This window comes from Rosa chinensis, chromosome 2 (assembly GCF_002994745.2).
Source record: "Rosa chinensis cultivar Old Blush chromosome 2, RchiOBHm-V2, whole genome shotgun sequence".
NCBI lineage: Eukaryota > Viridiplantae > Streptophyta > Magnoliopsida > Rosales > Rosaceae > Rosa > Rosa chinensis.
Genome location: NC_037089.1, coordinates 34,252,330 through 34,266,617, shown reverse-complemented (window position 1 = coordinate 34,266,617; position 14,288 = coordinate 34,252,330). Strand labels below are relative to the sequence as shown.

General features: G+C 36.5%; 1 protein-coding gene across 1 annotated transcript; it reads left to right on the top strand.

The window, feature by feature from the left end:
* Positions 1-7,631: 7,631 nt before the first annotated feature.
* Positions 7,632-9,933, top strand: LOC112184183 (60S ribosomal protein L7a-like). Its single transcript, XM_024322455.1, has 6 exons — positions 7,632-7,649; positions 7,729-7,812; positions 8,753-8,881; positions 9,497-9,523; positions 9,751-9,820; positions 9,917-9,933. The coding sequence occupies exons 1-6, from the start codon at positions 7,632-7,634 to the stop codon at positions 9,931-9,933; spliced, it is 345 nt and encodes a 114-aa protein (XP_024178223.1).
* The last annotated feature ends 4,355 nt before the right edge of the window (positions 9,934-14,288 follow it).

The window sequence follows — 14,288 nt, the reverse complement described above, 5'->3', positions numbered from 1 at the left end:
AAAGTATTTTTACAAGTTTAAAGTGTGAAACAACAAAATAATTTACAAGTATAGAGTATTCACAAGTATTTCTTTTGTTATAAACATTATTGATATCGAATCAAATTCCAAGCGGTAAATCAAGTGGACGTGCGGCCCAAGTATAGTCGCCTAGACTCAAACTCCCTTTCAAATCGTTTGGGCAACCTTACTGAAATGGCCAGGTGGGGGAGGACGAACACGAGAGGAAAAATCCATTTTGGCATGAGCTACTCCCACATTGTGCTTTATGCCCATTTGCAAGCACTTCTGGATTCAAAAACCCGTCATGAACGTTGTCCCCTTCCTAGACACCATTCCACATAGGCTATACTTACTAAGATGAAAAAGTTCATAAGTGTGAAGACAGTTCAACAAGTGTTAATAAAAGCCGCCCTCAACCTTAATGGACCTGAGCTAGGTACCAATAAGGGGTTTAGGCCAATATTAACAAAAGAGACTTCACCTATTCCTCTCAATTTACAACCTACAATTAAAATTCGTGTTCAATAATATAAATAATATTCTAGTTAATTTAAACTAAGTTTTAAACAATTTATATACAAAAAATATATACAATAAATGACACAATTTAGCAAGTGATTTTTCAATCCCCGGCAACGGCGCCAAAAATTGACGCGCTCAAAGCGAGCGCATAATTTAACCCTAAAAATATCATAGTAGTATAAGCAAGTAGGGATCGTTCTATCCGGGGATTGAGGGTACACTTGTAATTGTGAAACAAATAAAGAAAAGTATTATTTACAAAAATAAAATAAAGAATATAAATATATACAATTGTATAAACAAATAAAGAATTAAAATAATAAAGTATTATTTACAAAAATAAAATAAAGAATAAATATATACAAGTGAACAAAAATAAGGGGGGGTTTAGGATTCTTAAAATTAAAATTAAAATAAATAAAATAAAGAAAACGTAAAAACATATATACAAGGTTGGAATGCAAGGAACAAAGATCAAAATCAATTCCATGTAATCAAATTCGATTCAAACCCTATAATTGTTCTTCCAAGTCATGAGAGAGGAGTTGATCATGTGAAACATTCGAAAGCAAATGATTTCCCATATTTTACTTTTCAATGCTAATTAACCTAAGCGAAAGCACCTAGATTAATCCTATCAAACATGCAATCAAGCCCTAGAAAGCTAGTCAATCATGACATGTTCAACGCATTAGACATAGAGAAAGGTTATCAACTCAAGTGTACAACTTAGTTATGGAAAAGTCCACCTAATTGCAATCCTCTTCAATTGAATTCGATTTTTGTGCAAAACCTTTACTACTTTGATTCAAGTTCACACAAAACGAAAAGTCGATTTCATGTTCTTAAACCTAGCACCAATTACATGCAAATCCTATGAGTGTCGACCCAAATAAGATAAACATATAAAAGTTTTCTATCAAGCAAATTCAATCGAACAAACTCACATAAGCAACTTAGAATCACAATTATGGAATTCGAAAACTTTATTTAAACATAGAAATTGGGCTTAAACTTTGCCCTAAACATTATTGTTAACTAGAAACAAGTTCATACGAAATCAAACAAGGAAACCAAAAAGGTTACAAGGAAAAGGAACGAATTACACCGTGAGTGGAGATGGAGATGGAGAGCTAGATAGTTGGATCTTGAATCTTGGAAGCAAGCCTTCAAGGTGGATGATGGAGGATATGATCTTCACGGCTCCTTCTTCTTCTTCCTCTCCTTGCTTGAAAATGCAGAACTTTGCAACTAGAGAATGGAGAAGGAAAATGGAAAGGAAATGGAGAGACAAAGAAGATGAGATGGATCAAGGAATTGGTGACTAAGGAAAATGGAGAGGAAATGGTGAGACAAGAAGATGAAATGGATGAAGGAATTGGTGACTAAGGAAAATGGAGAGGAAATGGTGAGACAAGAAGATGAAATGGATGAAGGAATGTGTTTTGAGAGTGAGAGGAGAAGTGTATTTATAGCCCAAAAAATGATGAATGGAGGGTGGAGATGAACATAAATGAAAGGCTAGATATGTTAGACAAATTTGTAAAAAATATCTTCCCACTTGTTTATCACTTGTTCAACTTGGTTGCAACTTTGATTTTCCTCCTCAAGATTTTCCACTTGCTTGCAACTTTGATTTTCCTCCTCAAGATTTTCCACTTGATTGCAACTTTGATTTTCCTCCTCAAGATTTTCCACTTGCTTGCAACTTTGATTTTCCTCCTCAAGATTTTCCACTTGGTTGCAACTTTGATTTTCCTCCTCAAGATTTTCCACTTGGTTGCAACTTTGATTTTCCTCCTCAAGATTTTCCACTTGCTTGAAGGTCCTAAAATAGAAACTAATAAGAAAAATAGAAACTTTCCTAAAATGAAAAATGGCAACTTTCCTAAACTGAAAATGGAAACTTACTAAAAATGATAAATAGAAACTACAAAAATATAAACTTTCTACAAATAGGAACTTTCCCAATCAAAGAATGGAAACTTTCCTAAACAGGGTTTTAATAAGGAAATAACGTAAGAAATGTAGGGAAATGCAGTTAAAACGTCGCATTAAAATGCTCCTATCAGCTTACATAATTGAGGAGCATCGGTGGACAATTTGTCTAATGAAACGCTAGAAAGTTATTTCTTCTTGTTAGAAATCTCTAGCAAGAGTATTTCAAAGCTGAAAATGTCAAACTTTACAGAATATAATCCTCCATTATATATTCTGGAGACATGTAGCCACTAATTACATGTGCAAGATAGTTCCAACAACATATGAATTTCAAAGAGTCAAGACTAATAATTGATTTATAATTGACTAACAATTAATTGGTATGTATTGAAAGAGATCAAGACTTACTAAGTACGTACCAACAATTGTTTTGGTGAATCCTTGAGTTTGATCATCAACTCCAAACATTCTTGTCATTCCAAAATCGAAATTTTTGCATCCATATTGGCATCTAGCAAGATATTGCTAGCTTTCAAATCACGATGTATAGTCTAAGCCTTGAATTTTCATGAAGATATACAAGTCCTCCAACGATTTCTTCTATAATCGCATCACGTCTTAACCACTCTAGCTGTTCTCATTTTTCAAATTCTACTTTTGCATTCACCAAACATACATAATGTCGTCGCTGTGTGTGTGTAAGAGGATCAAGAAAGGACCATGATCGAATTATAACTTACCAACAGGTCACAGCTCACTGACGAACTCATCATGAAACTCTCCATGTTACGTGATATGGAGAAGGAATCATGTAAAAATCTGTTAATTGATGCTCAGGATTTAGAGGGAGTTTGATCTCGTTATCACGGACATGGGTTCGAAGTTTGACTCTTTCAATGTATTTATGTTGATAGCGATGCCACAACCTGTCAAATAAAATACACTAGCATCAAGAGGGATACCGCAGTTGGCGATCTCTGCTCCTCTAATGCCTAAGTAATTCAATGTATTTATGTTGATAGAGTTGCAGTAAGTAAGTAGTAAATATGTAATAAATGGAGAGAGAGAGAGAGAGAGAGAGAGAGAGAGAGAGAGAGAGAGAGAGAGACCATTTTGTTTCCGATGTGAGACTGATGTACTTCAGTTCTCTGCTTTCGACCTCCCTGACAAATCGTATTTGCAAGGTGCGTCAAGACATGTTTCGGCCTGAGGCTTTGCCTGGGCAAAATCCTGGCCTGCGGTGTCCCCGGAGGTCACACTAGCTTTGGCCATTCCGACAATAAGAAGCAGATCCTAGTTGGTGCTGATTACGCTTGGTAATTGATAGGAGCATTTTAATGTGATATTTTAATAGTTAATTCCTCACATTTTGCTTAGTTAATTCCTTAACGAATCGATTTTTAACTCAATTTCTATTTTCTTAGGTACATTGGAGTAAATGATGGTGAAATGAGCATTAGGTCCACACTTACCTATAAATGGTGGAGAAAAATGGAAATGTACTAAAATGTCAATTTTACACATTTTCCTACTCCGGCTAGGAGAAACCAAGCCAAGCAAGGAAGAAGGAGCGGCCGCCTGACCAAATGAACTTCAAATGAGCTGAAACTTTCCAGATCCATTCTAGACACCCAAAGGAACATTTCATATGAAGAGTGCAAGATCCAGATAGAAGTGGAAGGCCTTCAAAAGATCGGTCCAAAGTTCTGACTAAAAGACGAAAACTGAAAGTCGGACCTGAACGTATTCTGGAAGCATTTCCGGCCAAAATACCTTTCTAAAAGATCTGAAATTTTACCAGGGTAATCTACATTCATGGGGGAATATTTGTTATGAAGAAGTCTTGGGCAGAATCTAAACTTTCGGTGGAGATAAAATTGAAGTAAATGAGTAGGAAATCCATCATCATCATCACCCAAAAACATTCCATGTTTTAGGGTGTAATCATCATGTTTTCTCCATCATTTCTCACACTAATCCACTGATGTCGCTAAAAGCAAGCGCATAATTTAACCCTGAAATATCGTTAGTAGTATAAGCAAATAGGGATCATTCTATTCCGGGGATTGAGGGTACACTTGTAATTGTGAAACAAATAAAGAAAAGTATTATTTACAAAAATAAAATAAAGAATATAAATATATACAATTGTATAAACAAATAAAGAATTAAAATAATAAAGTATTATTTACAAAAATAAAATAAAGAATAAATATATACAAGTAAACACAAATAAGGGGGGGATTAGGATTCTTAAAATTAAAATTAAAATAAATAAAATAAAGAAAACGTAAAAACATATATACAAGGGTGGAACGCAAGGAACAAAGATCAAAATCAATTCCATGTAATCAAATTCGATTCAAACCCTATAATTGTTCTTCCAAGTCATGAGAGAGGAGTTGATCATGTGAAACATTCGAAAGCAAATGATTTCCCATATTTTACTTTTCAATGCTAATTAACCTAAGCGAAAGCACCTAGATTAATCCTATCAAACATGCAATCAAGCCCTAGAAACACTATGCCAAAAACTGTATCACACTACACTTTTTAGACAACGAAAAAAAATTTCCGTTGTGTGATCACTGAAACTGCTTCACACAACAGGTTTAATGAGATTGGCGTTGTATAAGGAGGTCGTACATCAATTTTTTTGGGTCCAAGATTATTGTACAACAGTTTTAAGGATTTGTCTGTTGTCTGAATGAAAAAAGAAATTCTCTCCCACCTTGCTCAAATTTGGTTCAAAATTTTGACTCAACTTGTACAACAGTATAGTTGCATCCGTTGTATGAGAGTAAATTACAAACTATCATACAACACATTTTTTATTTGTGTTGTGCAAGTTTGGAAGAAAAATAGATGTCCCTTAAAATGAGAGTCATTACCCCCAAAATGGTCAATTTTTGGGTGAAATGCTTGTAAGCTCCTACAACAGAATGTGCTATTTCTGTTGTGTGAATGTGAGATGGCAATCCTAGGCGGGAGAATTGAGTTTGTAATTCGCACTAGCTAGGCGGGAGACTTGCTTGTTGGGTCTCTAAATTTCAGGTGTAGACTATCAGACAACCAAAATTCATTTATGCGTTGTCTGATTGATTATACAATGTAAAAAATCGTATCCATCTTCTTCTCTTAAAGAATCGAATCCATCTTCTTCTGGAAGCCCATCTTCTCAAAACACCATCTTCTGAAAACACTCGACTAGGTTAGATCTACTCGGACAAAGAAAAAAAAATTCACACTTCCCCTCTCTCATTGCACTTCTCTCTCTGCGATTCTCTGAGTCGCAAACCCTAACCTCTCTTTTCTTCGATCTTCGATTTTCGGTTTTTAAGATGCGGGAGATTCTCTTGTCTCTACTCTCTCGACTTGAGATTGGGGTTCCATTCGTAAAGGAGGATTTCAGGTTCGATCTGTAAGAGGAGGGTTTTGTGTACTGAAAGAGGAGATTATTTGCTCTACAGGTTCTCCGTAGTGGGAAGAAGAAGCTCATCAATGGAAATGAAGGCTGGGTCTTCAAAACTCCAACAAATCTAGTGAGTTCGTGGCCGAGACATCTAAGACGATGAGATCAAAACAGCGGCGCTCAAGCAACAAGATTTGGGTTTGGGAAAAGGAGGAGCGAAACGACTGCGTAAGGTCCTCCACCCGCGTAAGGTCCTCCACCTATTTCGTCCGCTTACTCTCTGCATTCAGATTCAATTTCGGTAACGAAATTTCCTTACATTAGCAATTTTGTAGAAATTGAAAGTTGGGTTTCTAGACTTGAAACATATCTAGAATTGAAAGTTGGGTTTCTGTAGAAACTGGGATTAAAATATTGTGTTCTGGTTAGAGTTGGTTTGTGTCACTACTAGAATAATGTCATTAGACATCACCACTATTAAATCGGTCAGGATTGCACCTGATGTTAAAAAACATGTTAACATCAGTTTGTGAAAAAACCGATTTCTATTGTTATTATAGACATCAGTCACCAAATTAAATGATGAGAAAAGTTTCGTTCGAAAAATTTTTAAAATCGCGGAGGGATTAAGTTTTAAAGTTTGAGAAGCGCGGGACCAATTATTTCATCTCCCCCACCCCACACTTACTATTTTTTCCGCTTTCGCTAAAATTTTCGAACCCTAGCTAATAACAACTCTCAATTTGACTTCAGCAGCCCATTCATCTTGTCGAGCTCATCGTTCTTCAAGCTGACCTGTGTCGAGTCCCCAACCTCCTTCTCCAACCTGACATGCTCCAAGTCACCGACTCCATTCTCCGACCCAAGCCGACCTGACCTCGTCTCCTCCCTCTCGTCGGCGCCACAGCCGGCTACTTCTCCTTGTACCCCGGCAGGCCTGAAGAGGTCGACATCGAGTCCAGCGAGGTCTTGTACCCCGGCCTCAGCAAAGGCGAGAATCAGCTCCTCCTCGCCACCGCCATCTCCTTCTTCACTGTTCTCTACGCTCCGCTCAACGATCTCCTCAAGGGCCGCCCTGGCCTTCTCATGTTCTTCGCCTTCCTTCCCTTCATTTGTATGTACCATCCAAACCTTAATTTGATTCTCGATTTATGGTGTTTGTTGGTGATTTAAATGTTGGTGCTGGATGGTTCGAATTTAAGATTGAAGGTTTAGATCGAATATTGTTAGTTGAAGATAGAAATTCAGATCTGCTCCCACAATCTATGTTCGATTCGGACCAAGCTACTCTCTCTCTCTCTCTCTCTCCCTCTCCCTCCCTCCCTCTCATCTCTCACTGGAAAGGGTACGATTCCTATCTTCAATTCAGAGTTTCCATTGACCATCCGCTATCAAATTTTCGGAGACGAAAAGTTTGATTTATATCAATTCCATTGCTAAAGGTTTGGATGTTTGAGGTGATATAGAATTTTCTATCGAAATTCTCAATATTATTATTCTTCATTTCAACTTTCAGCTCAGCTTTGAACTAGTTCAATATCAGAGATTCATTTGCTTGTGATTTTTACTCTTTATTTTGTGCATGCAGAACAATCAGAACCTGTTTAGGCTTTTGGGCTTTGCGGTGTAGTGCTGGTATTCTAAGCTTTGCAATCAAAAATTAAGATGCAAGTTAGATACAATTCATTTCATTGCTTTTGTTTTTAGATTTTTGTGTATGGATGTTTATCCAATTGCTATTTAGGTTGAGAACATGTATGATATGATGATGGTGAGTTTGGCAGATTATTACTAGTTGCGAGGGGCTGTGGCTATTTGGATTTTTACTGGTGTCATAAATCTTTTGCTAGTGTGATACATGTACTCCGTGGCCTGATGATAGAAAACCTGAACTAAAAGCTTTTGATGATAAAAAGGAAGGTGTTAAAGGCCTTGTAGATGCTAGTACTTAACCTGTGTCAGAACTGGCTCAGTTGCTTATCTGATATCGGAGGGGTTTTAGGGTAAAATGCCATGGACATGAAGAATCATGTTTCGAATAATAGAGAGAGAATCTCTTGGTTTCTTCTATGAATGAGTGAGCAACTTTACTATAGGCTAGCTAGTCGGTTGGCTTGAATTGCAAAAACCTTGTCCCTACCAATAGGTTGTATTGAAGAAATTACCATTCTGCTTAAAGAAACCTTCTGTTTAACAAGTTTCAAGCCATTTACAATTCGATATACCAAAAGGAATTGGTAATTAGAAAAATATAATTGCAGACATGTAATAGTAACAAGCGTGTGTATACCCTACACACATATTATGTACTATTGTTTTAGGAAAAACAAGATGGTATATATGACTGCCTCATATGCTTTTATGGGTTTCCAATTTGCAGAGAAATCCTTGTTGAATACTCGAATCAAGTAATGAAGTTGGGGAAGCTATTGTTTGAGTTGTTGTCTGAGGCTCTTGGGTTAAAACTAACTCACTTGAATGATATAGATTGCAGTGAGGGGCTTCTGGTTTTAGGCCATTACTATCCTGCTTGTCCACAACCAGAATTAACAATAGGCACAAGCAAGATAATATTGGTGGTCTTCAAGTCCTTCATCAGAACAACTGGATTGACGTACCCTATGTACTAGGTGCCTTAGTGGTTAACCATGGAGATCTTATACAGGCAAGTTTAAGCATCGATGCTTCTTTTCAATTAAGAAATGCTGCTTTGCTTGTTTATCTCTTAGATCTTGGTATATTTAGATTTCCGCATGGCATTTTGGACTTTGTTTTTCGTCCTCTCAAATCTGAATAGTGGCTATCTCCTAATGTTGTATTTCCTTATTATTGATTCTGTTTGAGTGACATTTTCTATAATGCATTTATTTGCAGAACAAGGCCCAGCTTGTGGTTATCGCTCATGATGTCGATCCAATTGAGTTGGTTGTATGGCTCCCTGCTTTATGCAAAAAGATGGAGATCCCCTATTGCATTGTGAAGGGCAAAGCACGTTTGGGAGCGGTAATTCTTCTTACATATACATTTTGTTTTTTTGTTCTATCATGCCACAGCTACTTGAATAAACTTTCACTATCTTCTCATAGAATCCTTAACCTTTATATGTTATAATGTCACTCATGCCTGGTCCACTTGAGCTGGCATGGAGTTAGTATAATTGATTCTCTAAAACTGCTATCACTATTTCGATCTTTCCAGTTTCGAAAACCAAATACAAAACAAAGTAAAATGGCATTTCTGAGGTCCGTGGCTAGTGCCATAGCTGCCTCTCTATTACTGGCTGCCCATGCCTCTTCTTCCTCTCAATATTTCCGATTCCCTAAACTCCAAAGCTTTCCTTTCTCTCCTCCTCCCCAAACCCAAATCTTCTGTTCCTCGCTACAAGCCTTACCCACTCTCCCTCAGCTCTCCACATGAACGCTCCCACATCAGAACGGAAGCCCTCCTTTCAGGTCTCACTGCAATTCTCACACCCTTCTTTGTTTTCTATTCATTCTTTGATGGGTTTAATCTGATTCGTCAATTTACTTAAATTTCATTGATGGTTTTTAATGTAAATCTTCAAGTACTCAACTTTTCTTTACTGATTCTGCAAATTTGATTGTTTTTCAACTGCAGAATGATGTTGTATTGCCAGAGCTATTGGTAACTTCCAACCTTCAAGAATTTACTTTCTTTTGGTTTAACTATATCAAAGTGCATCTGTTTCTATTGAGAAATTTTGATTAGGATATGAGTTTCCTGGGCTGGAGTAGATTTGATGTTTATTTCAGAGGAAACAGTTATCTATGCTGGCGTTTTTTAGTTATGAAAATTAAGGGGGTCTGCTGATCTTGCTGAAAATCTGAACTGTTGGTTTTGGTTGGTAACAGACAGAGTACATGGTAGATATGAAATGTGAGGGTTGTGTTAAGGCTTTCAAGAAAATGCTACAAGTTGATGGTGAGACTTTTGAGCTACTAAATTATACTAGAATTTTATGCTGTTTTGCCTCTCATCAGTAGCAATTATCTTATGCTTAATGGGGTTTTCCTGTAGGGGTTAAAAGTGTATAGGCGGATCTCAACACCCAAGTCGTTAGCTGTGCATAGTTGGTCATTTTCCCTTTTTTTTCCTACAAGAGTTTGCTTACAGTAAAGAGACTTTACATGTTAAGTTGATGCCAATTTCAGTTTTTGCTAATGAAAAAGCTGATCTCTCATACTTTCGAATCAAAGTATGGGTAAACTTTTCATTTGTTTTAAGTCTAATTCTTTTATCTGATTACCCTTTTACTCATGGTTTGTGAACTTGAATTTGTATGTTGTCGAAAGTCTAGCTATGCCTATGAAAACCAAGCATTACTTCAATGTACAAGGTTTATATATATGTTTACTGATTTGGCTTTTCATTAAATTTTATATGGATTATTTACTTGAGATCAAATTTTATTCCCTGATCATGCCCCTTGTTATTCGCAAAATGATTAACTAATCCTTTTGATATAATAAACTGATTTCAGTGGGAGAGGAGAGGCAGCAACCAATGCACCCAAGCGGATATTGATCAAGTGCGAAATGAGTGGGGGAAGTTTGTTGTCAACACATATGTGCATGAGCCATGAAGTAGCGCGCTTGTTGCTGGTCCATTTTTGCTAAGGAAAGAATCTTTTTTTGTGCTCATTGTCATGCATCATGTGTTGCATGTTTTGGAACAATGGATATATATGTATTAGCTTTTTGATGGCCCAAGTAGATGGGCATGCACTAGAATGCTTTTTTTGTTTAAAATGTTGGGTTCAATGATTAGTGGTTTGCAATGTTTATATTTGATGGTTTGCAATGTTTATATTTGGTATGTAAATGGATCAAATGCACAATTTAATTCAGGAATGGGATATGTTCAAATAATCAGACAACAGAACAAATATAATGATAACTGCCTGTTGTCTGAATGACCAAAAATGGGGACATGTCACACTGCAATCATTTGTATCATACATCGGATTTTAACAAATCACTGTCTTCTAATCTACACTCACACAACAGAAGCAATTAAACTCTGTTGTCGCAAAGTTAATCAGACAACAGAAGAAATTGAATTATGTTGTCCCAAAGTTAATCAGACAACAGATATAGTCCAAAAACTGAAGTTTGAATATCAGTCAGACAACACATAAAATAAAAGTCTGTTGTCTGAAAAGCTCAACATACAACAGCTTCAAAACTAGCACTGTTGTCTGAAGGCAGCGCCACAACTGCCGCGCAGGTGCGCCTGACATCTGCCGAGCCACCTGCCGAGCCATCTGCCGAGTATCACACAACAGATTTAACACATAAACGTTGTCTGTATGTTTCTCAGACAACTGTGTTCCACCGTTGTCTGAATTTTCAACAGACAACGGCTCGGTCTACAACGGTGGCACTCCAAATCAGACAACAGTTTCTGTCTGTCGTCTGATACGTTTTTTGGCATAGTGAAAGCTAGTCAATCATGACATGTTCAACGCATTAGATATAGAGAAAGGCTATCAACTCAAGTGTACAACTTAGTTATGGAAAAGTCCACCTAATTGCAATCCTCTTCAATTAAATTCGATTCTTGTCCAGAACTTTTACTACTTTTGATTCAAGTTACACAAAACGAAAAGTCGATTTCATGTTCTTAAACCTAGCACCAATTACATGCAAATCCTATAAGTGTCGACCCAAATAAGATAAACATATAAAAGTTTTCTGTAAAGCAAATTTAATCGAACAAACTCACATAAGGGACTTAGAATCACAATTATAGAATTCGAAAACTTTATTTAAACATAGAAATTGGGCTTAAACTTTGCCCTAAACATTATTGTTAACTAGAAACAAGTTCATACGAAATCAAACAAGGAAACCAAAAAGGTTACAAGGAAAAGGAACGAATTACACCGTGAGTGGAGATGGAGATGGAGAGCTAGATGGTTGGATCTTGAATCTTGGAAGCAAGCCTTCAAGGTGGATGATGGAGGATATGATCTTCACGGCTCCTTCTTCTTCTTCCTCTCCTTGCTTGAAAATGCAGAACTTTGCAACTAGAGAATGGAGAAGGAAAATGGAAAGGAAATGGAGAGACAAAGAAGATGAAATGGATGAAGGAATGTCTGTGTCTTTGTTTTTGCCTCTATTTATAGGCTTCCAAGCAACACTATTTGGCCTTTAAACAAATCATAATGGGTTAGGTTTGAGCACTTAAAAACTTGGTGGATTTGTTAGGTGAGAGCACTTAAACACTTGGTGGATTTGTTAGGTGAGAGCACTTAAACACTTGGTGGATTTGTTAGGTGAGAGCACTTAAACACTTGGTGGATTTGTTAGGTGAGAGCACTTTCTGCTCCTTTATTCCTTTAATTTTTATCTCCACTAAGAACTTAGTTTTAGCCTTCGACATCTTCATATGAAATTATCCACCATGAGTGTAGATTACTGTGGTAAAATTTCAGAATTTATTGCCATGTGGTTGGGCCGGAAATGCTGCTGGACCTCTTACAGGTCCAGTTTTCCGGTTTTGCTTCTGTAGAAAATTGGGCTGATTGTTTGAAGGTCTTCCACTCATATTTTTCTCTGGCACTCTTCATAAGAAATGATCCTTTGGGTGTCTAGAATGTATCTGGAAGGTTTCAGCTCATTTGAAGTTCATTTGGTCAGGCGGCCGCTCCTTCTTCTTTGCTTGGCTTGGTTTCTCCTAGCCGGAGTAGGAATATGTGTAAAATTGATCTTTTAGTACATTTCCATTTTTCTACTCCAATGTACCTTCATCTTTGCTCCCCTTGGTGTTCGCAAGCTCCTCTTTCCATTTATGAGTTCATTTCCATATTTTAGCTCGGAGGTCCTGAAAATAGAAACTAATAAGAAAAATAGAAACTTTCCTAAACTGAAAAATAGAAACTACCGAAAATGGAAACTTACTAAAAATGATAAATAGAAACTATAAAAATAGAAACTTTCTACAAATAGGAACTTTCCCAATCAAAGAATGAAAACTTTCCTAAACAGGGTTTTAATAAGGAATTAACGCAAGAAATGTAGGGAAAAGCAAGTAAAACGTTGCATTAAAATGCTCCTATCATCCACCATCATCATCACCCAAAAACATTCCATGTTTTAGGGTGTAATCATCATGTTTTGTCCATCATTTCTCACACTAATCCACCATCAATATCACCCAAAAACATTCCATGTTTTAGGGTGTAATCATCATTTCTCTTTCTTTTCCATATTCTACAAATCACTTTCATACTCCACTTTCATTATTTTTCTTCCACTCATCATTTCACTCTTCTTTTTCTTCCCTATATAAACACCTTCTCCTCTCATTCTAAAACATATTCCTTCATCCATTCCATCTTCTTTGTCTCTCCATTTCCTTTCCATATTTCTACACATAATTCCTTCATCCATTCCATCTTCTTTGTCTCTCCATTTCCTTCCCATTTTCCTAAACCAATTCCTTCATCCATTCCATCTTCTTTGTCTCTCCATTTCCTTTCCATTTTCTCTCCATCCTCTAGTGCATTCAACATTTCAAGCAAGGCCAAGGGAGAAGAAGAATTGTCGTGAGCATCATCCTCCATCACCATCCTTGAAGCTTGCTTTCGAGATTCAAGAGACCACATCCTCAATTCGTTCATCTCATCTCCATCTCACGGTGTAATCCGATTCTCCTTTGTAACCTTTGCTTTGATTTCGTTGGTTTTGTTCTAGTTGGCATATGTGTTTGAATGAATATTAATTTCTGGAATTTTATGATTAATTGAGAATTTTCAGATTCATATTATTGTGATTCGAAGGTTGCTTATGTGGGTTTGTTTAATTAAATTTGCGTTATAGATAACTTTTGTATTTTAATCTTATGTGGTTGCAAACACTTAAGGTTTTGATATGAATGGTGCTAGGTTTAAGAACATGAAATCGACTTTTCGTTTTGTGTAAACTTGAATCAAAGTAGTAAAGGTTTTGTGCAAAGACCGAATTTAATTAAAGAGGATTGCAATTAGGTGGACTTTTCCATACTAAGTTGTACACTTGAGTTGATAGCCTTTCTCTATGTCTAATGCGTTGAACATGTCATGATTGACTAGCTTTCTAGGGCTTGATTGCATGTTTGATAGGATTAATCTAGGTGCTTTCGCTTAGGTTAATTAGCATTGAAAAGTAAAAAATGGGAATTCATTTGCTTTCGAATGTTTCACATGATCAACTCCTCTCTCATGACTTAGATGAAAAATATTAGGGTTTGAATCAATTTTAATCATATGTTTCGGTTTTTGATCTTTGTTCTCTCACTCCATTTGTATTTTTATGTTTTTGCATTTTAATTATTTTGTTAACTTAGTTTTATTTTCGAAAATCCAAAAACAAAATCCCCCCTTTTTTCGTAAATAATGTTTATAGTT

Bases quoted from the DNA above. Each gene is read 5' to 3' on its own strand.
- LOC112184183 (XM_024322455.1), top strand. The intron at 7,813-8,752 runs GTAGATGCTAGT...ATTTATTTGCAG, and splicing joins AGGAAGGTGTTAAAGGCCTT to AACAAGGCCCAGCTTGTGGT. The intron at 8,882-9,496 runs GTAATTCTTCTT...TTTCAACTGCAG, and splicing joins GCAAAGCACGTTTGGGAGCG to AATGATGTTGTATTGCCAGA.